Source organism: Drosophila willistoni, chromosome 3R, assembly GCF_018902025.1.
Source record: "Drosophila willistoni isolate 14030-0811.24 chromosome 3R, UCI_dwil_1.1, whole genome shotgun sequence".
Taxonomy (NCBI): domain Eukaryota; kingdom Metazoa; phylum Arthropoda; class Insecta; order Diptera; family Drosophilidae; genus Drosophila; species Drosophila willistoni.
Window position 1 is genome coordinate 21,434,006 of NC_061086.1, and position 27,248 is coordinate 21,461,253.

General features: G+C 37.7%; 3 protein-coding genes across 4 annotated transcripts in view; 1 reads left to right on the forward strand and 2 right to left on the reverse strand.

The window, feature by feature from the left end:
* Positions 1 to 283: 283 nt before the first annotated feature.
* Positions 284 to 1,369, reverse strand: LOC6647782 (pancreatic triacylglycerol lipase). Of its 2 annotated transcripts, none has more exons than XM_002070384.3 (2): positions 1,330 to 1,369; positions 284 to 1,266 (listed from the first exon to the last, which is right to left on the reverse strand). In XM_002070384.3, exons 1-2 carry the CDS (start codon positions 1,367 to 1,369, stop codon positions 284 to 286), a joined length of 1,023 nt encoding a protein of 340 aa, XP_002070420.1. The 2 variants fall into 2 exon arrangements, with proteins under 2 accessions (XP_002070420.1, XP_015032901.1); XM_015177415.2 differs by having other exon boundaries at positions 284 to 1,262; positions 1,326 to 1,369.
* A 1,170-nt stretch (positions 1,370 to 2,539) lies between these two features.
* On the reverse strand, positions 2,540 to 3,680 carry LOC6647781 (phospholipase A1 VesT1.02). Its single transcript, XM_002070383.4, has 2 exons — positions 3,632 to 3,680; positions 2,540 to 3,572 (listed from the first exon to the last, which is right to left on the reverse strand). The coding sequence occupies exons 1-2, from the start codon at positions 3,672 to 3,674 to the stop codon at positions 2,587 to 2,589; spliced, it is 1,029 nt and encodes a 342-aa protein (XP_002070419.1). The 5' UTR covers positions 3,675 to 3,680; the 3' UTR covers positions 2,540 to 2,586.
* A 5,127-nt stretch (positions 3,681 to 8,807) lies between these two features.
* Positions 8,808 to 27,248, forward strand: part of LOC6647941 (RYamide receptor) — a 46,842-nt gene continuing 28,401 nt past the window's right edge. The window contains exons 1-3 of the mRNA XM_002070379.4: positions 8,808 to 9,746; positions 10,658 to 10,774; positions 12,118 to 12,316. Coding sequence (XP_002070415.2) covers positions 9,010 to 9,746; positions 10,658 to 10,774; positions 12,118 to 12,316 — 1,053 coding nt within the window. The 5' untranslated portion in view covers positions 8,808 to 9,009. The remainder of the gene's footprint in view (positions 9,747 to 10,657; positions 10,775 to 12,117; positions 12,317 to 27,248) is intronic.

Sequence of the window (27,248 nt, forward strand, 5' to 3'; positions counted from 1 at the left end):
AGATTTACTACACATCTGGTTTATTCTTTATTTAATTTATTGATGGTTGCCTTCCAATGACTCTGTCTATCTTCTCTTGATTATTGTGTTTCACTGCCATAACAGTGTATAACAGAGTGAATATGACTATTTATCGTTAGTCGTTACATTTTAAACTAGTCACTACTACTACAAAGTCAGTAAACTAGTCATCCTACTACCAAAACAGCTTTCATTCATTGAAAAGAAGACAACATATTTTGTATAAATTTTATATTCCAACATATATATTTCATGTTCACAATCAGTTAATTTTGCCAAATGGAGCATCGCTATTCACAGGAACATAGTAATCACCATCAACCATGTATGCGTTGGTTACAGCTCCCATGCGAACGCTGCTGTAGGTGCTGCCACACTGATTGGCAACGGCTGCCTCATAGTCGCCGCACTTGACGGTGCCAAAGTTATCCTGGGTAACGGCTTCGGCGTAGTAGGTCACAGAGCGTCCGTGGGAGCAGGAGCCGGTTAAATCGAGACCACAGCCGGGTTGGGACTTGCCGCCATTGGGGTAGAAGGCGCCTTTGCCAATGGGTTTCAGGAAACCAAGATTACCGCCGTTGGTCTGAATAGACTCCACATACCAGGCATCAGCACTGTTAAGACGCTTGTTAGGGCTGTCATAGCTGAACAGAGGAAGAGCAGGATCTAGACCAACAATTGCATGAATTCTGCCCTCGCCAACGGTTTTGCCGGCATAACCAGAAACATGAGCGCCCAAACTGTGACCAATAACTACAAGGGTATCCAACGACATACCATAACTATTCTGAAGATAGTTGATCATATCACCGACCTTGGCACCAGCGCCGGGAACAGCTAGAACCGAGGAAGCATAATCAACAGAGCGAGCGCGAGCCCAATCGACGATGATAACATTGTAGTCGCCTTGGGACAACCATGCTTTGGTGATCTCGGTATTCATGGAATCAGTGTAGCTCTGGGTCCATCCATGGATGACAAAACGAGTTCCGTGATTTGAGTTGAAGTTCGAGCCAGAAATGGACGACCACGAAGCCTCAATTTGTTGTCCCGAAGTGGGATTAGACTTGGTGTATAGATAGAAATTCACAGCATTGGTGCTGATGCGGCCTTCGATTTGATCACCATTTGCCAGCAGTTGCTCCGCTTCCTCCAAGTCCATCCACTTGAAAGAGCCATCCAGCTGTGGTATGTACCAGCCGTTCTCTCCGTTGACTTGCTCTCCCTCAATGGGTATGGCACTTACTGCAAGTAGACTGTCTTGAGTTCATGTTCTCTGGAGACGAATCAATTTTTATAAAAACTCACCTGCTGCCAGTAGTGCAGCTAGAACCAGAAGAACCTTCATATTGCGATGGCGAAGTTTATTGATGCTTTTCAAAAGCAGGAACCAGGTTTATATACCCCACGGATAATCGGCTTTTAAAAAGAGCTTAAACACTTCAAAAAATGTTTTATTTATAAACATAACGATAAAAGCGATATTGTCTGATTAGCTAAATCTGTTTTCCACTTCAGAATTACCCTGTCAAGTTGATAAGACTCGAAAAGTTTACAAACAACTCACTCATTTGTGAACCAATCAACCTTTTGGCCTGATAAGACTCCAAAAGTCAATGAAGTCAATCGTTTGCAATCAAAGGTATTGAATGAGAAATATTTTGCTACCAATACATCAATTGCGTCCGACGAGGCTTAGGACTAGAAGGTAATCGTGTTTAGAATCAAAACAAGTAAGCAACTAAAACTTCGTGCACGAATGTGATAAAGTCAGTTCATTAAACCAATCACACTCAAGTATCTTAGATAATATCCATATTTTTCCCATGTTTTCTAAAATGGCAAGTCTTTGCTATATCTCATGGGAATACTTAAGCGCACATATCGGGCAAATCTGGCATATATCTCATAATGGATGATTTACTCACAGGAATGGTTCCAGTAGTTCAAACCTAAGACTCTTTTTGACTAAATCGTATACCTGACAAACTTTTCTTCTTTGTTATGAATCATGTATGGAAATTCTACTTTCGATAATGCAAAAATAGTTTATTTTGATTTTGTTTTATTACGCATTTGTTGATTAAACCCCCCCGCAATTTATTTGGGTCTATTTCCCACCCTGTTGACGAAGATATTTTTCTGTCTTCAAACCGTTTTATTTACTTATAAGCACATCATCGCACCTTTCGACCACTTATGGCCAAGTGGGCCATATTCCCTAATTATAGCTTGGCCAATTCCTATCTGATTTTAATAAATGGAATAAACCATTTCTTCGAATCCAGCGCAAATTTACTGGAAATAGCTGCTAATTCAACAAACTCTCTCACTCTGGTGTAGAGTGAAATAAAAATATCAAAAATAAACCCATTATTTATGAACTGACGAGAAAATAAAATACTGATTGGCCAGCTTAGTAGGTTACCGTTTCAATGTCAAGAAATCGGTTTACCAAATAAATTAATCGCTGCGTTAATCAGTTTAAATTACCCCTATACAAGGTGATCAAATGACATTCGTTATAAAATTGATTTATTGCCGTTCATATTGTTTCATGATCAATTAGTTAATCATACCGAAGGGTGCCTTGCTGTTTACAGGGACATAGAAATCACCTTCAACCATGTAGGCATTGGTGTCAGCTCCCATGCGAACGCTGCTGTAGGTGCTGCCACACTCCTTGGCAACAGCTGCCTCGTAATCACCGCACTTGATGGTACCGAAATTGTCCTCGGTAACGGCTTCGGCGTAGTAGGTCACAGAGCGTCCGTGGGAGCAGGCACCAGTCACATCAAGGGTGCATCCGGGTTGGGTCTTACCGCCGTTGGGGTAGAAGGCACCCTTGCCGATGGGCTTAAGGAAACCCAAGTTGCCGCCATTGGTTTGGATGGACTCTACGTACCAGGCATCAGTGGAGCTCAGACGTTTGCTTGGCTTGTTGTAGTTGAACAGAGGAAGGGCAGGGTCCAAACCAATGATGGTGTGAACTTGACCGTTGGTGTTCTTGCCAGCATAGCCGGAGACATGAGCGCCCAGACTGTGACCAATGACATACAGATCATCGAGAGACATGCCGTAGTTGCTGTGCAGGAAGTTAATCATAGCGGCGACTTTCTTGCCAGTCTTGGGAACAGCCAAAACGGATGAAGCATAGTCCACAGAACGGGCACGGGCCCAGTCGACAACGATGACGTTGTAGTCACCATGGCTCAACCATGCAGCACGGATGTCCTTGTTCATGCTCGAGGTGTAGCTCTGAGTCCAGCCGTGGATAACGAATCTGGTGGGGTGAGCAGCATTGAAGTTGGAGGCATCAATTGACTTGGTGGTGGCGGTGATCTTCTTGCCCTTGCTGGGATTGGAACTGGTGTAGAGGTAGAATTTTACTGGAACAGTGGTCAATCCACGGCCTTCCAATAATTCCTGGCGCTCCAACCACTCCTCGGCCACATCCATGTCAACCCACTCAAAGGAACCATCCTCCTGGGGCACATACCAGCCGTTTTCTCCATTAACACGGTCAGCCTCTTCCAAGGCGAATGCCGAAGCTGAAAACATTTATAATTTAGACGCGATACTCAGGCATTTCACATGTGTGTGAGCTTACCAGCAGCGAGTGCAAAGAATGCTACAAATAAAATGGTCTTCATGTTGGAAACCCTTCAACTTGTTTGTCCAATATTCTGGCAGAGAGCTCTTTTATAGTCACCCCAAGCGGCGAGGTGCGTTCTCCACCTTATCATCCCTCTGATTAGATCTAGCAGTTGACCATTTGGCACCATCGTTTACTGTGAATTCAATTGGCCATTGTAGAAAAGCTAATATCTGATGAGATTGGCATTCCAATTGCGCATTGATTCGCTGTGGGGCACCTTTGGGCTTTACTGGTGGTCTTTCAAGTGCTTAACTTTGATTAGCATACTGCAAATAGTAATCGATTTGAACAAGTGTGTCGTCGGCTTTCCATCACCTCCATTGACTACCAATCTTAAGCTCAAAATATTGACGTAATCTTGAGAGTATTATTTGTTATCAATTGATTTAGTTGAGTTGGCGGTTCATTTGATTACATACAAAATTGCCAACTCACATAAGCACATGCTTGTAATTTTAAGGGGACTTAATTGATTACTGGATTAAATTGTTATTTAATTGAACAGTTTTTCCCTGATATCATCGTTGTAAAGAAACCCCCAACACATTGTTCCGCCACATTCGAGTGCCACAATGAATACAATAAACATTTGCACCTACTCTGGCTCAAATTGGCTTTGACTTTTCACTGGCATTGCAATGCTAATGAGTTCATTACACGTACACACATAATTATCCTGCATGTGCTAATTGAGATGTGCCAACAAATTGCGAACAACTTGTCAAAGCTTCCCTAGCAAAAAAAAAAAAAGGAGAAATCTACTGCATACTTTCAGGCAGCATGGCATCGGTTTTCATTCAGTTTTAAATTAATTTCATTAAAATTATTCACATTCAGACACATACTCTTTTACTTAATCGTTAATAAATGGACATATATGAATTCGTCTCCCTCCATGGCCACCACCCGCAACTCCCACCACCCTCTCATACATTTCGATTGTTTTCGTGTGAAATTAATCGGTTTTTTTGTCATGGTTTCAAATTACAAATGGCACGTGCCTGCCGGCTGATAATTGTTACCCCAATCGTTTGATTAACCAAATTAAAATGGAAAATATGGCGCCTATTTACTTATACATAGATACCCTCTCCTCTCCAGAATTTCCAATATTTTACATTGCTCAAATGGAAAGAATTATGTCACCATGTCGTCGTTTGTCGTCGCCATCCTCGTTGTCCTGCTGTCAGATTGTGTTTGAAAGTCATCGATGATTGGCAAGGCGAACGAAATTTAAATCGAATTCGTTTCCATTTATTTGGCTTGAAAACTTTCACATAATAAATGGACAGGGAACCCATTTCAGTTCACTCTGCCATAATAAAATTCAATTCAAGCGGAAAGAGTCGAAAAAAAATATTGTAGGAAAAACCAATGATTTTGCCGGTACATAAATAAGTATTTGCAACAAATAAATTGTGCGAGAATTTAGTAGAAAGGTGAAAGTAAAGGTCAAAGCTTAATAGACCTAAGCTAAATTCAATAAATAGCATGTGATGCGACACACACTCATCATCCTCTCTCCCGCTTACACACATGATATAATTCATCACACGACTTTAGTCTAATTAGAGCACTAGAACCCTTAAACCAAATTCCCTGCTGTGAATGTGAATTTCAGTCAGAATGCTTCTTATGCTTGGGGTTCTGTTAGAATAACATTTTTGCTCTGTTTACTCGGTTATGGTCGCCTTTTTGTAATGGTGAAAGTGCGCTTGACGTTTGCTCATTAATTATAATTACAAACACGCCGCAAAAAGTAACAAAATGTCTCCGACGACGTCGACGTCGACGACTACGACGACGACGACGACAACATCAATGCTGATGATAAAGTTTGCCAAGGCATCGAGGCACATGAATGACGACCGGTAAAGACAAATATTCCCAAAACGGAAGATGTTTGCTTTACTTGGGTAAATATGTAGTTGCAACAACCTCGTTTTAACCTTTCTACCTACCACCCACTCCTTCTATTTAAGCCCCTAACTCGTCTCTCAAAATAGGCATTCTACGTTCGTTGCCCCATTGAGGCATTTAATGGCAATTTGGCCACAGCAAATAGCTGCCAACGTGCATGGTACAAACTAGACAAAAAGTTTGAGCTAAAAAGGGGAAATAAGAGCACCAACTGCATTTGCTGTCACTCTGAGGTCCCAGATTAAATTCCACCTACGGTTGCCTGCTGTGTGATCCCTAATATTTCGTGTAAATTGCCTTAAAAGCCATGGCCATATACCCTAGCTCTCTAATGTGTGTTTCCACTTTGCAGTAGCCGACAAATTAGTCGAATGTATATTTATGAATGGGGAAATCCACTGAAACTTTAAGCCTGTCGCTCATTATGCTCTAAATAAATAAAGACAACTAAAAATACATGTTATATGTTAGACATTTCGTTTAATAATATAGAAACTTTGCAATTTTGTCACTGCAAAAGTACAAGAATAAATTCAGATGGATAAAACAGTAACCAATTAATTTAAAATATCAGTTTACATTTTATTCAAAAGAATAAAAATATATATAAGTCAATTCATGTAATTATATTTATACTTTTGATTACAATTAATATGCCCAACTTGTCAAGATTATAGGTGAATTTGCAGCTTTTGAAAGCCTTAAACAAATTCTTGTCTAAATATTTTGTACTAGAGATCAGCGTAATGGCCATGGCTTTGCTTAGCCTCTTTTATTCTTTTGAAAATTGAATTTATGAGATAAAAATTGTTGGCGTCGGCCCCTTTTTGCAGCTTGGTCGCTTTGTTGCTTTGTTGCTTTTGCCCGTTTTTGAGGTTTTTTTTGTCTTCTCGTTTTTGGGGTGTTTTCGTTTTGGCGCTTTTGTTGTTGTTGTTGTTGGTGGTGTTGCTGCCAGCCTAAAAGTGCGCTAAACAAATTTGCCTGCCAACTAAGCCTAGCAAATCTGATTTGGTGTTGTTGTCGCGTTACTTCTTCGCCACGCACCAAAAAAAAAAAAAAATGTATATATATAACGAGAGAAGGTTTGTGATTTCATTTTCGTACGTGATTTTTGGCCATTTTTTTGTATTTTGATTTTATTACAGAATATATATTGTGCTTCTGTTTAAGGGGACAGGGATTCTTATTTGTTCGTTTTCACAGTTTTGCTTCAGGCTGTATTTTCTGCCATATTTTAATTTGCTTTTTATTTTATTTGATACGCCAAAAAAAAGGAAAAATAAAAAAGGTTGGAGCCTGGCATGCCAGCATGTAATTTGATGGTAATTATTTTGTGTTTGGCATGCAGTGCGCATTTTTCAATTCTTGTTAATAAAAAATTGATGAGCTTTTCATTAATCAAGTGAGGGAGAATGCTCTGGTTTGATTGCCAAACGCATGTTAAATGTGAACCCCTAGTCAGGAGAGGCCCAAGCATAAATAAAAGCTGGCACGTATCGGTAGAGAAAATCAATGCCATCTATACTATATAAGTATGTAGATATCCGATATATGTACGTATGTGGCTTATGCTTCATGTTATTGTACTCATGGATTTCAATTTACTTGCCAATCTAGTTCAGACATTCCCGTTCTCTTTCACTCCATACTTCTTTCGTTTGTCGAGTTAGGTTTGCATTTAATCGATTTCGTTTCATGAAACTTTTTCTTCATTTTATATTAATTTTTAATTGCTGCTTCGCGGGCCACATTTTCCCATTTAAATTGTGAATCTCAGTTTGTTCCATTGACATTTTTCAAACATCAAATATCCTGAAATACCAATAAAAAGAAAAATCTTGACATTTTAAATGCATACCCATTTGTATGTACAGAATGCTTGGGTCGTGGAGTTTGCCTGGATAATTGATATAAAATACAAAAACAACAAAAAGAAAAACCCTCTTTGGCGGAGCAATGATAAAAATTAAGTCACGCACACACTCAGACATACACACATACATATATGCAAGCTATATGTACTCCATCCAGACTCATTATTGTGCTGAGATAAGCAATTCAGTCACTTGATATCCTTATCCTGTCCTCACAGTAAGCAGTAAGCAGCCTCAGCCTACACACATTATGAATGAATGCTTGAAGACACAGGAGCGGGATAGGCGGAGTGAAGACGAGAAGGCAACAGAGAGTAAAGTTGTTTTTAAAAGGAAGTTAAATGAAATGGAAAAGCTATCTAACATGTGAAATATGTCAGCATATCGAAAAACGGCAAAAGTTTAAATGACATTTTCCTTCATTTTTATTTGATATCTTTTCCATAATTTTCTATAATATTTTCTGTAAAGTTTTAATTGCTAAAATTTTCTCAATATGCTGCTCATTTAAATGCAAAATTTATTTTCCTTAAAGAGTTTTCTTTGACTTTTGGTTATGTGTAGTATATTGAATACCTATAAAAAAATCTCTTGAAACAGAAAAACTTTTAGTTTTTGCTTTCAATTAACTTGGCTCAGAGAGAAAACTCGGCATGTTTAACAATATTGAATTTTCATTGTGGGCTGCAAGAGAAGAGGTCGCTTTTTTTCTTTGAAGCCAATTTCAATCGGTACTCTCTTTAGACTCCTTTGAAGCCAATTTCAATCGTTACTCTTTCGACTCCTTTACTAGTGTGAAACACCAAAATGATAGCTGATGAAGCAAAAATCTTAAACGGAATATTTTCATCATTTCTAAATTACTTCTATTTCAATATTAATTAACATATTCTATTAATTATATGCTCAAATTAGATAAAATTAGATAGGGAATAGGACTTTCGGTGCTTTAAAGTTTGTTGCCGACCAGCATTTTGTTTTATGTTTGAGCGTTTTTCCTTTGTTTTCCATTCATTCATAAATGCCAAAATATTTATGTATAAATTTCAGCAATTTTGCTTTTATTCTATTGTTTTTCTGGCCATTGTGTTGTGTTGTATTAAAGGAGGTGTGTGTGTGTGTGTGTGTGGGCGTGTCAATATGATGGATCGGCTGATATTTTGGCCACGTGATGGTGATTTTTCTTCATTCATTCAATAGGAGAATATTTTCGTTTGCCTGAAAGTATGCAATGCTTTTAACTGTTTAGCAATGGAATATTAAGTAGCCGCACTGTTGGGCTGTTATACTTATTTATAAACCCTATGGTCTTTATTTCGCAGGCGCCTGACGCATGGAATTTATATTTAGGACAATTAATGGAAACCGCAAGCGGGAAATTTGTAAAGATTTTGGATTTCATTCCAAGATGCTGCCAAGTACACTAAGCCAGAAACCAAAGGCACACACAGAGGACAGCAACGAAACTTTTTCACCACTTTAAGTTTAAGCTTAGGCGGCTGTGCTGTGGCAGCAACTTTCACTTGAAGTCTTCGAATGGAGTTCGACAACAGCCACCAGGCATTCTGGCATAGCCATCGTGTTGGAGGAAGCGGAGGTCGGAAATCCCTCTCAGTGGCTTTTAATGACGAGCGGCTTTACTACATAGCGCCACAGCAGCCTCTGTTGCGTAATGAGGATGAGGATGACTATCCGGATGTTTCCCTCCCTTCTCTGGCCGGTTCAGGCCCAGCAGCGGCAGCAGCCTCGTTTCTTTTTAATGACACATCCAGTTCCACAGAGCTCACCATGCGCGATGCGTATGCTTCGATGTCTGGGACATCGAATGGCCCCATTGAGCTAGAGCCATTTAATGTCACGGTCTTGATGAATTTCAGTTGCGCGGACTCAGAAATACAATCGGATGACTTGTGGTCCAGTGTGTACTTTAAGAGTACCGTATATCTGCTATACATTCCCATATTCATATTCGCTCTACTCGGAAATGGCATTGTCTGCTATATTGTGCAATCAACGCCACGCATGCGTACAGTTACCAATTACTTTATTGCCAATCTGGCCCTAGGCGATATCCTGATGTCACTCTTCTGTGTGCCCTCATCCTTCATTTCGCAGTATATCCTCAACTATTGGCCCTTTGGCATTGTACTCTGCCATTTCGTCAACTATTCGCAGGTGGTTTCGGTGCTGGTTAGTGCCTACACTTTGGTTGCCATCAGCATTGATCGATATATAGCCATAATGTGGCCACTCAGGCCGCGTATTACCAAACGGTAAGTACATAATTAAAATCAATTTAGCACTAGTTAAGTTAGTATATCCCAAATCTTTCTTTAAAGAGAGAGTGAGAAAAAAGAGTTCTTTAACCTCATTGCTATGGTTTGTTAATTTAATTCTTTGACGTGCCTGGATACGGTTAAGTGTCCGCTTGGTGACTATTTGCATTGTCTAAAGCCAATTTGACCATTTGCCTGTCTCTACTTGACCTAAACGACAGTCTCCAGGGACAGTTAGGAGACAAACACAACAAAGGCACGCAGTGGCCTATCTGCGTTCGCTCCGGACTCGTGTTAATTGGTTTAAATAGTAATTTAAGACCATGGACGCGGCATTTGTTGAAAATCAGCCAGGCTAGCCATTGCAACGTCAATTTGCTTGGTAACCGGATACCTCTCGCCCAGGCTGAAGAGGGACTATTTTACGGTCGTCCTACAGTGGCTAATGGCGATTCAACATGGCCGCTTGAAAGGCGTAATTTGCGTTACGTCAGTTTGTGAGAGTGAGGAGTGAATGCCAGCGTGAGTGTATGAGTCTGAATGTTTTATGTGTGTGTGTATGTGTAGAGGGTTCTTCCGCGCGATGCTTGGCATGTGCAAATATTTGAAGGCATCAAGTAAATAAGCTTGATGATTATTCAACGTGCTTGTAATTTACGCACACGCAGTCCCAGTCCTATTCCCAGTTTGAATCCCAATCCACCACCATTCCATTAAATGCTCGCTTAGCACGAATGACAGGCGGAAGTCAGACATCACTCAAACGTGGGATAAGAGCATATTATAGTGACTAAAATAGAGAAATGGTATAAAATATTAATAACCAAATCAAAAAATTACTTTACAACGCCCTTCTCTTTCTCACTCTGTCTCTCTTTCTGTTTCTCTTTCTTTGTTTGTCTTTGCAGTTATGCTAAATTTATCATTGCCGGAGTTTGGTTTATTGCACTTGCCACAGCGTTTCCCATTCCCGTGGTCTCTGGCCTCGATTTACCCTCATCCCCGTGGCATGAGAAATGCGAAAAGTAAGTACAAAAGATGTGAAACAATAAACAACAACAAGTCTCTAAGTGTTTTGTGTGTTGAACGTGATGGAAAGTATGCCTAAATCTCGCTTAAATGCGCGTATGTGTAGGGACTTCTGCTGCAAATTGAACTTGACTTCATCAAAGATTTAGGGCAATATCTTTAAAAATAAAAATACCGACTCAAGTTGTTTCATTTTCCTCTAATGTCCATTAGGAGCTTCCGTTGTTACCTCCCTTCCAGACATGTCTTCTTAAGTGCATATCATTTGTTAGCCTCACAACATATTGCTCAAGTGCTAAGAAAATAAAATGTATTACACAATTTCACACTGGCCCAAATCGCAGTGGGCCAGTTGCCATTTTCCTAGCTCAGCTTTAAATGCACACCACATCAAAGTCCTTGTATTTGTGAACTTTAAGCCAAGAACAATTCTAATTTTGAACTTTGCCACGTAGTTAATCTGTGGCACGTGGCAAATTTTTCAAACCGCACATCTAATTAAAACAACGTGACGTTGAAATTATGTTTAACTAGATAATAAAGAGCACCAAGGCAGCAGATGCAACATGAAAAAAGTTGATATGTCCTGACTGCAAAAAAAAAACACGACTTTTGTATATATTCTAGACTAGATGAACCAATGAACTTTATACCATCCTTGCTTGCGAGTCCAATCTCTTTTCTCGACAATTTTTAAGTTTTTAAATTCAATTTAGTGATATAAAATTTATTAATTGTTATTCAAATCTATCTAAAATTGAAACAATTTTGGTAGCAAAATATTTCCCAGAGAATTCCCATTCCAAAATTTCTATGCTAAAGAGTTTTAGCCAATATAAAGTAACAGATAACTTTATTTAATTTAGAAAAATACAAAATATATAGAAACATTTTAGAATGAATTGTTCTGGCAATTTAGAGGATGAAACTCAAATTTTATGGTGTAGGAAATTCCATTTCCTTAAATTGTTTCAAGCACACAAAATCTGCAACTTAACAAGAATATGAGATTGTTCGCTCTGACTCGAGTATATCTGTGTGAGATTTGCTTTGTTTCCGTTGCCTACAGTGCAAGTAGTGTGTGTGTGTGTGTGTGTGTGTGTCCTTGACAGTTTGTTTTTAAACGTAAAACCCAAGACCAGCAGATTTTCAGAAGCCCGACATATACAGCCCCTCGTACATACATACATACTAACGCACTCTGCTTTATCTCTGACTTTTTCATTTTATTGCGTTCACGCTTTCTACTCATCCGTCTCATGGCCCAACCTTGTGGCATGTCTGCATCTACTACAACTACTACTTTGGCTGGACTGGACGGATGGAAAATCGCCAACAGATATATATGCAAGGAGATTTGGCCCTCCAGTGAGCAGGCTTACTACTACACTCTGGCCCTGTTCACACTGCAATTTGTTGTGCCACTGCTGGTGCTCATTTTCACCTACACACGCATCGCAATCGCCGTGTGGGGTAAGAGACCACCTGGCGAGGCGGAGAACTCGCGGGACCAGCGTATGGCACGCTCCAAGCGTAAGGTAAGTCACTCTCGACTCTCGGCAACCTCTAGGCAACCGCAAAAACTAATTTGGCTTTAAATGGATTTGACCATTAGTTTGCTTAGACTAATGTAGGTCGTATCCTGAGTGAAACCAGCAGTAGCAAAATCAAATTTAATCAAAACGCCAAAAGCCAAAAATCAAAAACTAAAAACCCTTTGACCCAAGAAGCAGATGAAGAAGAAGAAGAAAAAGATGTATAGACTGCCTTTTGATTTTGTACAAAAATATTTGAAACTCTTGGTAATTCTATTATTTTTTACATGGCAGAGAAACTGCTGAGCACACACACTAACATACATACATATGCATCCAATGTGCACTTTCCACCTCAATGGCTCAAGGCGTGCGACCGCCTTTATTCATATCGAAGAACAATCCTTTTGGCCCTCCTAACATTGTGTATCCCTTTGGCATGCCGAATATTTTTGCATATTTCCATTGGTCTCGGCATTCGTGGAACGTGTTGGTGATTTACTTAAATGAAAATAGTTTTTCACATTTCACGACCAGACACAGAACAAGAATGAGCGATTGAAATTGATTTCCAAACAAAGAACAAAAATGTGAGAAGAGGAAATTTATGCGAAAGCAAATTTCCGTAAAAACTGATTAATGTCCCAAACAAAAGGAAGCACTTTAAGAAAACTTGCTTAAAACTTGTTGTAATCTGTTTATTCAAGCTTCAATTTAAAGTGTTTTGGATATAAAATTACTTACGATTTAAGTTAATTAAATGCTTTAGGTTATTTGCTAAACAATGGTTTATTATATTTTATATTCTACAAGAAATTATAAGAAAAGGGCTTATAAGGATTCCACTTTCATTGTCAGATTAACTAGAGTTGTGTATTTGTGTGTGGATTTTGTGTACTTAATTAATAGTAAATTGAAGAACCCATTTAAACAATAGAAAATTTAAGAAAATGTTTCCCAAATGTGAGCTTTATTTAACTACTACGTTAATACTTTTCGCTTTTGTTATAGTCAGTTTGAAATGCCGCAAAGCCATTCCAACACATAAAACTCGAACTCAATTGCAAGTCTCTGCAGTCGGCTGGCAGTCTACTTAACCTCATGTCAATGATGGCACCCAACATGACCTCAAACAAAGCCATCAAATCGTTTCAGCTGTATTCAATCTTTTGAATTGATTTTAAATTTTGTTACCCCTTTTGTTTTTCGGCGTGTATGGCGAGGTCAATGAGGGAGCAAGCGTGGCAAAGTTGGGCTTCCTGGAGGCTGAAGTTTCATTTCGAGTTTTGGAGATTCGGCAGCGTGCCAAATGGCATGTAATGCTCACATAATCACAAGGCGCATGCGCGCCACTTATTTATATTTTAAAGTAAATAAATGTGGAAAAGATTTATGCGGCACATGCACCTCGTACTTGGTACATGAGTCGCCAAAGTTTAACAGCTACCAGCTGGAGGTCTCAACACACACTCTATCTCTCCCTCTCTCTCTCTCTCTCTTCCTTTGGTTGTCTGCATTTTTGAAGATGGCACCTTGTCTAGTCATTGGCATCGTCGACGACTTTGTGGTCTTCCAGGAAATTGCATTGCAGGTCTGGTTGGGTGCGGGTGATGGTTATAAGCAGACGACCACGTAACCAGTTGTCAAACAGGCCTTGTCGTTGCTTTATGGCCAATTGTGCTGCCAGACGCAATCCACAATGGAAAGCCTGTTAGCCAGTTGCCTGTTGCCGATGCGATGCGATGACCTTTCCTAGGCATCATCATGGGCACAGCTGGCCGTCAGTTAGCAACGCATCTTTGGATTTTAATTAAACTCAGGCTTCATTACATCTTGTCAATATTTGGTCCCACTCGTCTGATAATTATAGAAAACACTTACACACACACACACACAAAACAAACGAATGGCGACAAATGAATAGTCCATCAGACCATAAGAAAACAGATTCCTTCATATCCAACTGTCCGAAAAAATTGCTGACAATTTCGCCCACTCCTTGTGCCATGCAATGTTACCCAATTGAAGCCCAAGGCATTTGCCTCGCTCAGCATCTGCCATTCACTTTTTTTTCCGATTCATTTGCCGACATCACCTTCTCCTGCCAATCCATCCCTTGATGCAGTTGCCCAAAACTGACAAAGAGAAGAGATGAAAAAAAGTAGCTACAAATAACTCGATTGCTCAACAGTTAACGAACATCGAGAAATTTTTTTTTTTTTTTGGTTTCTCCTTGCTGGGATATTTTTATTGAACTTTCCACTCTTCCGTGTCGTTTTTGGAGTATCAACATTTTTTTTGTCTTTGCAAAATTGACAGTCAAAATGATTAGCAAATTGCAAAGCAAAGCTTCCCAATTTAACGACTGAGATAGCTGCATTTTGGTTTTGAAGCTAGTTCATTTTGTAATCTTGTAATTGTTAACTGTAGCCATCTGTTGAAAATTAAGTATTTTTGTTAAATTCAGCAACACTAGTTAAAATTTTCAATTAACTTAATCTCCAAATCGCTATAAGAACTTTGACCAATTTTATTTAGTTATTTTATAAGTTTTTAGGTCTTTTTGGAATTTAGGAAAACGTCTTAATATAGTTAGTAGAATTTGAGCTATAAATCCATCTCCATTTTCTGATCTTTTGAAAATAAATATCAGTCGTATTGATTCAAATGCTATAATATTTATATTCCCACCCACATTGTTTTAACAGCATTCACCTAAATTAGTCATTTTTTAGCTCTCGTATCGATTAGCACATAATTATTTTGATAATAATTTAAAGAAAAACTCAAAAACTAATTTTACACATATTAAAAATCTGAATAAAATAAAGTATAGTCGTGTATGATTTAATATATGACTTTGAAAGGATTCGAAACTGATGGAAACAGTTCATAAGCAACTCTCCAAGAGGATCGCTATTTAAGATGATTTAAAATCTTAAAAATCTTGTAAGCAAAGAATTTATTTACTTCAATTAGTCATCTTTCAGAATTGGGTTCTTTACTTGCTTTCAAATACAAACCAAATTACCTTTTAAGCAATGAATGAAAAGTAATTTTCTCATTTACTAATTTATCGAGCCAAATTTACTTCTAAGTTCTTATTATTACCGGACAATTCATTTTCATTTATTATAAAAATTTTACTAAAAAGAATCTAGAAAAAGAAAAGAAAATTTATAAGTTTTATATGAAAATTCTGAAATTGCAATGTTTTAACGAATTAGGTTTTAAAATTTCCACACATAATTTAAACCTAGTAAAAGGTATTCTTTAACGCTTAGTAAAGTGATTTGTTGTTGGTACAATTTGATGTTATTTTCTGTAAATTTTTTATCTATCGTTTTTCTTATTTTTTGTCAATATTTGCAAAATGTTTCCTAAATTGATTTGCACGATTTGCAAATCACACAATCTCTCGCCTAATTGCTGGGAAACAACAAAAAGGAAAAACGGAATGCGGAGAAGAAAAAAAAAAAACAGAAGAAATAATGAAATTGTTGACTTGGGGCGATGACACTTGACAGTTGTTGTTTTTGTTGTTGCTGGCCGTTGGCGATTGCAAATCGTAGACTGAGTTGTGTTCGATTTATCTATGTATTGATTTTCATTTGCCATTTCTCCAGCTGCAATTGCAACTTCAACAGATACGTGCCTCCGCTGGTCTTGCGATGAGTCTTTTTGGGTATATTTTTTATCAAATCGACGCAGTGACGCCCAAGTAAGAGGAAATTTACCTCATTTGACTGTAAAGATGTCGTTAACGCGATTGTTTCTTGTTCATATGGAAAAATGTTAATTGCATAATTGACTACAAGAGGCGTAACTTACAGCCACAGCGACTATTGGTTGATGCTTCTCCTTGTTTTTCCTCTCTGGTCCAGTCGGACCACGACAACACAACAAAAGCCTGATGAGATGAGCAGGCCTCCAAGTCCAAACATAGCTGAGAATTAGTAAGAGGGAGAGAAGGAGACAGAGGGATAGTGGGAGAAGACGAGTTTCCATTTGGGTTTTTTGTTTTTTTGGTACTTGTGTGTGTGCCTGCTGTGGCCGTTGCATCGACGTCGTCGTCTGTTTCTGTTGAATTGTGTTAAAATGTTAATTTTGCGTTACATAATCTGTGTCATATCCAGCCAGTCGCCGCCAGTAAAGCAGCTAGGCAGGCAGCTGGGATCTTCATCATCATCATCATCTTCGTCGTCATCATTTGCACCCATACACACACATATATGGAGACAATGGATAGTGCATGTGAAAAAAAGTGAGAGGATTCCCAGGCTTGGCCAGTGGCTGCATGCAGGCATTCCACCCACATACACATACACACACACACACAGAAACACACACGTTCTTACACTTGAGAGCGGTGCACTTTGTGCGTTTTGTGGCAAATTAAAAGATAAAACTCACAGCTACAACTGGCATCTGGCATCAGGCGATGGGGCATGGAGCATCATCAGGCTGCAATTAGTCACAATCTCCTCAACAGTCTTTTCCCCTCCATTTACCATGTGTGGTTGGCTTCAAAATTTCGTTTATCTATCCATTTGTATCGTTTCTTCCTCTTTCTAGCGATTCAGTGTCCATTTGGTAATAGGTTATAGTTAAATTTGCAAAATTTCTAATATTATGATCGTAAAAAATTGCCTCAATGAAGCAAGCTTTAACAATATAGATAGTTTACTTGATTGAGAGTATCTTATAGTCTGCTTGCCGCTGGCAATATTGTCAAACATTTTCTTTGTTACAGCTTACGGATTCTTAACTTAAGTTCACTAAAAAGGGTATATGCCTTTTGGAATAATGTTTAACAATATATATTAACTCGGTTTCCCTCTTTTACTTCTTACTCTTTTTTGTTCAAAACAAAAATATATTTTTCCCCATCTTAACTTAATTGACTCAATTAAAACGAAAATATAGTTTATATACCAATATTGAGATTCCGATGGAGTAGAGTAACCAACCAACAGACATTTCATCTTCATCTTTCTCTCTTGTGTTGGGAATGGTCATTGATTAATTTCCAACCAATTTGTTGCCTTCAACTGACAATTTGTTTTTGGATACAGCTTACAACTTGCAACTTTGTTTGCTGTACCCAATGCAAATACACACACACACACACTTACATATAAGAAATTTGTATGTCACAAAAATTGTTACTGATATATGACCAGCAATGGTTCATGTCAAATATTTGCTCTGTGATTTCACTGCACTCAGAAAGAGCGATGAGAATTTTTGCTGGGCTAAATGACTAGCGGTAACTCAATTAAAGGTTGCGAAAAAAACCCTCTGACTTTGCATGATGTTGCAATTGATGTGTTGCCAAATGCTGCAATGCAAAAAAGGGCTTGCAAAAAACGTGAAAAAAGAAAATAAATAAATATAAAAATTCAATTGTTCCATTTGAAAAGTCAATTTAAATGCAATAAAAATGACACTAAAAGCACAAAACTTTTACTAGGATTAGAATTTTGAAAAAAAAAAGGCAAATGGTAAATGATATTTATTGGTTAATAAGAAAGAAGGTTTATCTCTTTTGGCAATGCAATAACATATAGTAATAATTCCAAAAGGTTTTAATCTTATTAGAGTTTTGTCAAAATGTTGGCTTTAGTCGGTTGGGACTCTATTTTTTCCGCTTTGTATAACTGGTTTTCTTCTTAAAGTTCCGACAACTTTGGAGTCTTTTTTACAATTAATAGAACTTTGTGGTTACTTAAGATCTTAAAAAAGATTAGAATCAGGATTCATTAACTCTAAGCATGGATGTTTCGAAGGGAAGAGTCTGGTCGGTCCTGGTAAATTACTAAGTTTCGTAAGCCGAAAATCGACATTTTCTGATGGGACATAGAGAGAAATATATATTAAAATATAGACCTCTATAAAACCGAACTTTTAAATGGAGTCTTCTGGCCAACGTATGCTTTGAAAATATGAACTTTAATTATAAAAGGATATATAATTTTTCTAGGTATTTGGTATAACCATTCATCTAAAGTCAGTTGGGACTTCAAGTTTAGCTTTAGCAGTTATGGAAATGATTGTGGGTGAGAATAACACTTAACAAAAGAACCATCAATTATGGTGGCATTGCCATAAACATCCATGTTATCGTCTTGGTGCTATTTACCCATGACCATATTTAATTGATCAGTCTGCAATTTTCGACATTTGTTTTCGGTCATTTTGCTTAAATCAATAGGAAACCGAAATGTTGTGTTTATTGTGGCGCAACAAGGAGTTTTGTCTATATATTTGTATATTTTGATGTTGGTGCGAGGTCATAAATTAGCCAATTAATGTTCATAAATTAAACATTGGTCCGCTAATGGACGAACGAGATGGCTGCTAACGAGAGAGAGAGAGAGAGAGAAAAAGAAATAAAATAAATTATGTTAAAGTCTTCTATTGAATTGCATCAAACTAAACTATGAAGTCCTAACTTAACTTTTAGCTTTCAATGGGGCAACTTGTGTCCGCTTAGATTGGTTGCCTTGTTTGGTGGCATGAAGAAGACGTCATCGCCATGACTTGCTCTACTGCCACTGAAGATTTAGGAGGAGCTGATGGTGGGTTGGCGCCATTGAGGATAGCATCGGTAGCTGCTGAAGTTGCCGACAGCTGACGTTGAATTTGTTGTTACATCTGCTGCATTGTTGTTGCAGTTGTTACATAAAGAAACATCTTGTCTGTTGTTTGCTTGTTGTTGCTCTTGCTGCTGCTGTTGCTGTTGCAGTTGCTGTTGCTGTTGTTTGTTTGTTTGTTTGCTTGGCATCGCGAACAAGTTTATTCTACAAAAGTGAAAGGTATCGGACAAGCGTGTTCCAAGTCTATGGATTATGACTGCGAATAAAAATTCGTGTCAGTGACGCTCTAAAAAAACCAAACCGAACGTAATGAAGATGCTTCATTTGACCCCCCCTCCCCACGTCCCAGCACCCGTCCGCATGGCCGCCCCCTTGGAGACGGTTTAATGATTTGCCTTTATGTTCGCAATGACCAAAACTTAAATTAATGAATTGTGTACAAAACACCAAAAAGTTATGTTCTTTTGTCTGAAAATGGAAAAATTTAGAGAACACATATTTAAATGGATTGTGTAAGAATATTTATGGAAGTTTTTTTCCAGTTTATTTGATGCAAAAAAAGCTCAAAGTCAATTTCCATTTGAAGCAATATTATAGTTAATAATAATCCTTCTTGATATGCAACTTATTGCTTATTACAAGTTTTTGGGCCTAAACTTTTAATTAAAGCTAAACAATTTCGTAGCATACCTAAGAAGATATTCTCCATTTATCAGACTTAAGATGAAGAGAAGGAAAAAAACGTCAAATTAGTAAGAAAACATTTTTAATATAAGCTTGAGTTATATGGCCCCTACAATGGCTTCCCCATTTAATAGAAATATGAAACAACTTTTCTGTTCGCTTTTAATCTGTTGGTTTTTGGCAGAAAGCAAGCAAAAACAATGAAAATATACAAATTAAAATGCCACAAAAGGCCACCAGGCCCACGCCCAAAACAAAAGCAACAACAATAAGGCAACAAGTGTTAGGCAAACAGAAATAAACAACAAATTACAAAAAATTACAACTGCTCCACTCAAAAGTTCATCAACTCTGCTTTGGGCAAACATCGAAGTTGTTATTGAAGTTGTTGTTGTTGTTTTTGGCATTGTTATAATAGAGATCATCATGGCACCTCAAAAGAGCCTCAAGCACGACAGAAGCAGCGGCAAGGCAGAAGCAGAAGGCGCAAACACTTCACACAACATTAACCCATTTTCGGTGTGGGCTCCAAAACAACAAACACAACAAGTGAGTTGAGGATGGTAATGGAAATGGAGATGTAGCCCGGAATTGTAGCATCACATGGCATTCAGTTTGGTTCAGTTTGGTTCCCCTTCTCCCTCTCCTTTTTTGGTTCATAACCAGAGTTGTTGTAATTAAAATGTACAAAAGGAACAAAAGGGCCGTATATGGCCCAATACAATACTGAAATAGGTTGATTTAAGATTGCGTAACTAGAAATGGTCACGTCCGTTGGATGTTGTTAGAGTTCGTTTGTGTTAACAACAGAATAATTTACATTAACTTTGGGTCAAAGTTTATCATTAAAAATCAAGAAATTTAAAGTACATAAATGAGATGTAATACTAAATTGAGGGAATTTCAACAATTTGAACTAATTAAGCAGGAAGAAGCAATATATTCTTGCAAATTATACAAAAAAGAGCTCTTCCAATTAAAGACATTATGAAGAATTTCCATTAGATAAAATGAGACTCTAGCTTAGCAACTCGGTGGGCAAATAAGCTATAATTAAATAAGAATAACGCAGTCCTCGGTAGATGAGTTGGCTAAGTGGCCCAGTCATTTAGTCAACTGAACAACGAGGATCCGGGTTCGAATCCCAGGCTAGTGTATGGATGTATGTAGTTTTCGTCTAAGCCGAAGGCCTTAGTAGCCAGTGCTTGTAAAATATAGTTAGGTTGATAGTTTATAACTATATCCTATACTTTAATAATAATAATAATAATAATAAATAAGAATAAGCAAAACAAACCTGGCATGGGAAAGGGGACAATATTTAAGGTAGAAGCTTATCGAAATTGAAATTATTAAGTCATAAATTCTGCCATGGTGGGATGAGGATGACAATATTTTGAATATTTTTTCCCTTTTTTCATCTCTTTTTAAACCAAAAGAAAGGAAGTTTTCGAAGAGGTGGTGCAATTTCAATAAATCCCCATACTGACAAAATATTTTCATTAAAAATTGTTAAAACTTCTGGGCCAAAAATGAGAAATTTTTGATCAAATGCTTCTGGAAAATATTTTTTCGATCCGTCATGGATAAAGTAACTAGCATTCTAGACTAAAAGTTGACGATTTCAGACAATTTTTCAAGCCTTTGATAAAAACCAGCAGCAAACAAAGTTTATTGGGTAATATTTTATTTGAAAACAAGTGTAAGTTCATTTAGACTAATTTAGTTCACTTTCATTTACTCGACTTAGAGGTTGAGAAAGAGAGCGAGCAGGGGGAAAGACAATCAAGATGATGGAATGCCGCCATGTAACAGGAGCTCTTAATGCCCAGCCCAACAACAACAACAATAACAGGAAGAGCAACAACAACAACAACAGTAACTCCAGCATAGAAAGAGTCAATATATGGGGTTAAAATTAACGCTCACTTGGCTACGTTTTGTTGTCTGCGGGAATTATCTCCCTTTTTTTTGCCACTTCAAACCCGTAATTAGTTTACACTTGCGGTAATTGCGGCATAAATCTTCAGCTTGCCAAGTGTCGTAATATCCAAGGCACACACACACACACACACACACACCAATATACACAGAAACAATCCTTATCATGTATATATGTTGGCTTTTAGTTTTGCAGTTGCCCACTATTCCCATTGCAAAAGTCACACACACAGCCAGGGACAGACATGATGGCAAACTGCATCCCTTCCCATTCCACACGGAGTACCGCAAAATGATTTGTAGCTTTAAGTGGAAGTCAGAGCCACAGCGCGCATCTCCGTCCTCTAGCTGGGGACCTATGTATGTATGTGTATGTCTACAATATATATATACATACATATATATGAAGTGAATTAGGAGGCAGTGCAGTTCGCGTCACGCTATTTCCAAATAAACAGCACAAACTGTAAAAAATTATATCTCTTGTCTGGTTGTAACCATAAATATTGCCCCACTGATCCCCAAATGAGCCCACACCACACCACACCACCCTTCGACTATCTGTCTCTCTCGCTCTATCTTCCTAGATAGTTGTCCATTTTGGATTGTGGAATCGTTTTTGCTATATATACATATATGTATGTTTAGTTGCCCTCATGACGGAAATAATATTGTGCTATCATTGCCATTTTTTCTATGTACCCTTTTTTGGTTGTCTTACCCCCCCGCCCTTACAATTATCAGCATCAAGTGGCTCCCGATTGTCAGGAGTGTCCTTTCCACTCAATTGTTTTTGGCCAAGTTGTCGCTCTCTCCCTCGCTATCTCTCTCTGTATGTGTGTGTGTGTGTTTGTTAACGCGTTCCTCTTTTATGAATATTGCTGCTACGTTTTATGATGCTATTAAGGTGTCGTCTATCTATGTACATATGTATGTGTGTATCTATGTACTCGCATTGTAACTATTGTATGGCAGTTGTTCCATTGTCTACCAGGCACGGAAATGTCGCGTGCTTGGTGCCCCAGTCTCAGTTAGTCAGTTAGGTCGCTCTCTTTCTCTTTCTCAGTCTCTCACTCGCTCTCCTCTTTCTTACTTTATTGTGGGTTCATTGTGGACTTGAACAAGTTAACTGAGATGTGAGCCAATAAAAGAAATTCCCTTTTCTACCCATAAACTTGATATTAAAATGTCCAACAACTAAAGCGCCGAAATGAATTTCAATTGCCAAGTAATGAAAATAAACCAAAAAAAAAACAAAAACATACTCTGTGAAAATTCATTTAAGAGGCAAAGGCAAGAAGAAAAAAAGTCGCTGAATCTGTGAACATGCGAAAATAAAGACACTTTCTCTCAGAAGAAAACAAACAACGAGCTGACACTCACTCCGCCTTCTCATGTGGGGGACATCCGTGAGATATTCCGTACAGCAGTTCTGCATGTGTACTTTAGTTGTTGGTTGGCCATCGTCACAGCCATTTTCAACCCCATCACCATCGCCATCGCATCCACCGCGTCCATCGCCATTTAATTGAAACGTGTGCAATTGCCTTAATGAGTTTGCCAGCTGATTTTAGGGTGACCATGTCCCTCCCCCGTTTTAGTATGTGTGGCCAATTATTGGTGCGCCACCTAATTTCCTCCACAATGCGAGCATTTAGCATAGAAACGCAACAAAAAAAAAATTAGCAAACGTATTACGTAAAGTGCATCGTGGTAACAACAACAAAACGGTTGCATGCCATGAGATGCGCACGTTTGCTCTGTGACTAAAATGCAAAACGTTAAGTAAATGTTTACCGCAAAATGGTTGATATTTTAGGCATTCATTAACCTGTCTTGGCCACGTTCCCAACTCATTTAAAACAACTCCTATGCAACCGTTTCGTTTAGCCAAATTACCATTACCAAGCCATTAAAAATGTGCAGTAAAAAGACATAAAGAAGATCCATTGCGTTTCGAATTGGTTTCAGGCATTTCTAATATGCATAAAATAAGCAAGCAAAAGTCATATCCTAAATATTATTAGCCATACCTTTTAGTATTGGAATTTCTTATTATTATTCACTAAAGAAGCTATTCTAAAAGGCTACACTTAAAATATATATGTTATATATATTATAAAACTCTAGTAGCTAAACAAAATAAGTTATAAGAATACTTAAGAGCACAGTTAAACTATTTAACTATCTATATATTTATCTACATGATCATATATATATTTATTTATGCCCTACACAGCTTAGCTTTAAAGCTCTAACTTGCTAAGGATAGGATTGGTTTCTTAAACCTTCGTGTAATAATCATCAATAGGTTGCAAATTAATATTTAGACTCACCTGTTTAAATGAAGAGTGCAAAAATATTTTCACTGGAAGTTATATATTTTTTTTGTGGTATAAATGTTACCACTAAGTTAATATTTTATCGGCTTGCGGATATATCTCCCTTATTTTATATCTTGTAATACGCGAACGTTAATTAAATTCAAACCAATCTATGACAAATCTGTCATAAGCTATTAAATTATTTTTTAAAATTTTACATCAGAATTTCAACAAAAATAAGTCACGTATGTGAATTTAAGCTATCAAGAGGACATCGAATGCAATTCGTGGCATATGTCCCACAGGAAAACTCGATTCGTTTGGCTATATACATATAGAGAGGGCCCTGCCCTCTGAATTTTGCACTTCCCCCATTCTTTGGAGGAGGAAGTCGTGGACAAAATAAAACTGAATTGACTGTCTTAATGCACTTTGTAATGGACTTCGCCTTGGGCTTCGTGCTAGCCTTTTTTTCTGTGTGCATTTCCTGGCACGTTTTATGTTTCTTTGGTTTTTGCACCTCTCTGCAAAAAGGTTAAATGTCGACATCGCCGCCTTTCTTAGACTTCCTTCGCCTTGGCCGGCAAAAACCGAAAAATAACAACATGAAAAATAAAATACGAAACAATTTTTGTTTTTGGTTGTGGCAACTGTGGCAAGGTCTACAAGGTTAAGTTGTATGGTCGTTAGTGCAACCACTTGCGGTTTCATTTACGACCTGATCGCTTAGACATTGCAATTTAGATCTAAACCAGTTTCACAAGTAACCTTTTCGGCTAAACTCGGGTGCGTATAATATTTGTGAAGAGGGGCGTGCTGTTTTAACAACTAATAATTTATAAACAAAAACTTGCAAATTGTTGATAAATTTTTTGTTTTTTTTTTTGTATTTTACAAAAGTATTCAGCACGCAAAGTAATTTGTGGCATCCGTTGGCGTGACTCCAAAAGATCTGTGCGCCCGTGCGCCTGTGCGTCTATGCGTGATGATGAAGCTTGAAGTGTTAAGAGAAATAAAAACGAAAATGGGCAGAGTTTCAATTACCATCAATTTGTAATGGCCTTGCCACCAATGATGTATCCGAACTTTGGCCTAAAAATAAAAATTGTGTGTGTGTCAGCATCCAATGTGCAATCAATCAACTTTTCCAGCATTCACTACACTTAATTTTTCAGTAAGGATCTCTACAGTAATAATTCGATATTGTGAACACATTTGCTCTTAACTTTGCATTTGCATATTGAATGGCAAATTAAATTTTCAATAATGGAAATAAATTCTTAAAGTGTCCTGTAAACGCACATTTACAATTTACTTTTCACTCTTAGCTGGGGCTACTATTTATAACGAAAACTAACTGACGACCACAACAAAGGCTGCCGCAGTGGCGGAAACGCCCATGTTCTATTTTCAATTTGCTGGCGTCAATTGTAGGCAATCAGTTGCATGCCACGACGAAATTTCCTCACTTCCTCTTCACCTTCTCCCTATTTCTCTCTAACCTTTAATGTGGCACTTGTCAAAGGGAAACCATTCCCTTCGTTGGGTTTGCCGTCATTCTGAGCACTACCCTATGCCAATTAGACATATCTGCTTTAATATTCAAATTGCAGCATTGAAAACAAAAATAATTCATGTTACAACGAATAATTTTAGGATCTGCTTAAATAGCTTTACTAACTGAGCTATTAAAGGGCCTTATCCCAAAGCGTCAATTAATCAGTAACTATCTTTTTATCTTTGTCATAGTTAAAAATCTATTTGGCCCATCTCATAGCCATTTGTTGGAATCATAAATATTGATCGTTAAAATACTTGATTTCAAAACAATAGCTTGAAAATTGCAAAAGTTATTCAATTTTCGACTTTTTAATTTGCTAATTGAGTGGGTGGCGATGAAGAGAAAGGTAGAAACATTTGCCAAAATTATAAAATGATTGATTTTTATTTTTAACAAGCTTAATCGTGAGAGTTTATAAGAAGATAAAGAAATTAAGCACTTTTATAGTAATCATTGGATGATTCAAGAATACTTTTGGGCGGAAATATTATTCGTTTTTAAGGGAATATCGATATTTAAGATTTAAGAATAAGAAAAGAAATATCATTTTTAGAAGTAAAATTGCTCTCATATGTCCGCCACTGATTGTGGATTTTTATACTATGCACTAGCAGATGCAGTGAACGATAAGTTTTTGTTATATCAGATTCAAATATTTTCTAAATATACACCCGTTTGACTTATTACCTATTATAGTATATAAAATTAACAATTTGCACTTATATCTGATTCTGGAGTAATTGGCTCTAGAATAAAAAAAAAAAACAACACAATGTCCCTGTCCTGTCCAAGCCAAACTTTATTACCCAGATGCAGATTCTGCACTAAGCATTTAAATTAGTTTTAACCGCGGAAAAAGTAAAAAAATAAACAGAAAAAATAAAACCAGACAGCATCGTTGGACTGCAAAAGCGAAAGTTTTCTGCCGCTTGCTTGCTCACTTGATGGGAATCTCAATCTCATTGCAGTCTTTTGGTCATTTATCTTTGGCTCAATTTACGCTTAGGTAATCGGCATGGCTGGATTGAATGGAGGGGTGAATGGGGAGAGCTGGAGTTGGCAGAGATGAGCCGGTCTTATGGTGTTGTCGGTCTTCTGTGGGCATCCTTTTTGAAGCGTTTGCCACGCGTTTTAGTTAGCCATAAATCGCATTTGGTATTGGTTATCGAGTTCGCTTTAGAGCACTTTCAATCGCCGTCACTCTCAGAGCTCAGAGCTCAGGGCTCATCTTTCACAATATTTTGTCTTCTTTCATGCTGTCCTGGCAACTCTGGTTTATGTAACCCAAAAAAACATTTCAGCCTTAACTGTCATTTCTTGTATATTCTTTCACTTTTCGTTTTCTGGAAGATGTTGAGGCGGCCTTAATTGATTTCAACAAGTTTTCGGTGTTTTATTTTTTTATTTTTATTTCTTGGGGCTTTGTTGATTTTGGCAATTTGGTTTAAAAGTATTTTTCACCCATTTGGCCTTGCTCTCAAGTTCCCTTTCGCTCTCTCTCTCTGCTGGCTTACTGTCTCGTGTTTAGGCTCAATCAATCTTGTGACCTCAACTTTGGGGTTTCCATTCCATTGAAAGTGTGAAAATTGAAACCAATTTAGGCAGAATATGAATTTTTGTTTTACATTTTCATACTTTTGTTTACATTTCCCTTGGCAAAAGATTGTATAATTTTAGGACAACTTCAATTACAAGTTTAGTGAACCGCGAAATGAGCAATGAGATAGATATCCACTTGAATTTAATAAAAAAATTTAATTTCATAAGAATTGAGAAATTCAATTACTCACTAAATCCAGAGTCAAATCAAAGACGCAATTTGAGAT

What these genes read in the sequence shown, in the direction of transcription:
- LOC6647782 (XM_002070384.3), bottom strand. Translation starts at nt 1,369, where the DNA reads ATGAAGGTTCTTCTGGTTCTAGCTGCACTACTGGCAGCAG. An exon ending in AGCTGCACTACTGGCAGCAG is followed by an intron (nt 1,267 to 1,329) that starts GTGAGTTTTTAT and finishes GTCTACTTGCAG; the next exon opens with TAAGTGCCATACCCATTGAG.
- LOC6647781 (XM_002070383.4), bottom strand. Translation starts at nt 3,674, where the DNA reads ATGAAGACCATTTTATTTGTAGCATTCTTTGCACTCGCTGCTG. An exon ending in ATTCTTTGCACTCGCTGCTG is followed by an intron (nt 3,573 to 3,631) that starts GTAAGCTCACAC and finishes AAATGTTTTCAG; the next exon opens with CTTCGGCATTCGCCTTGGAA.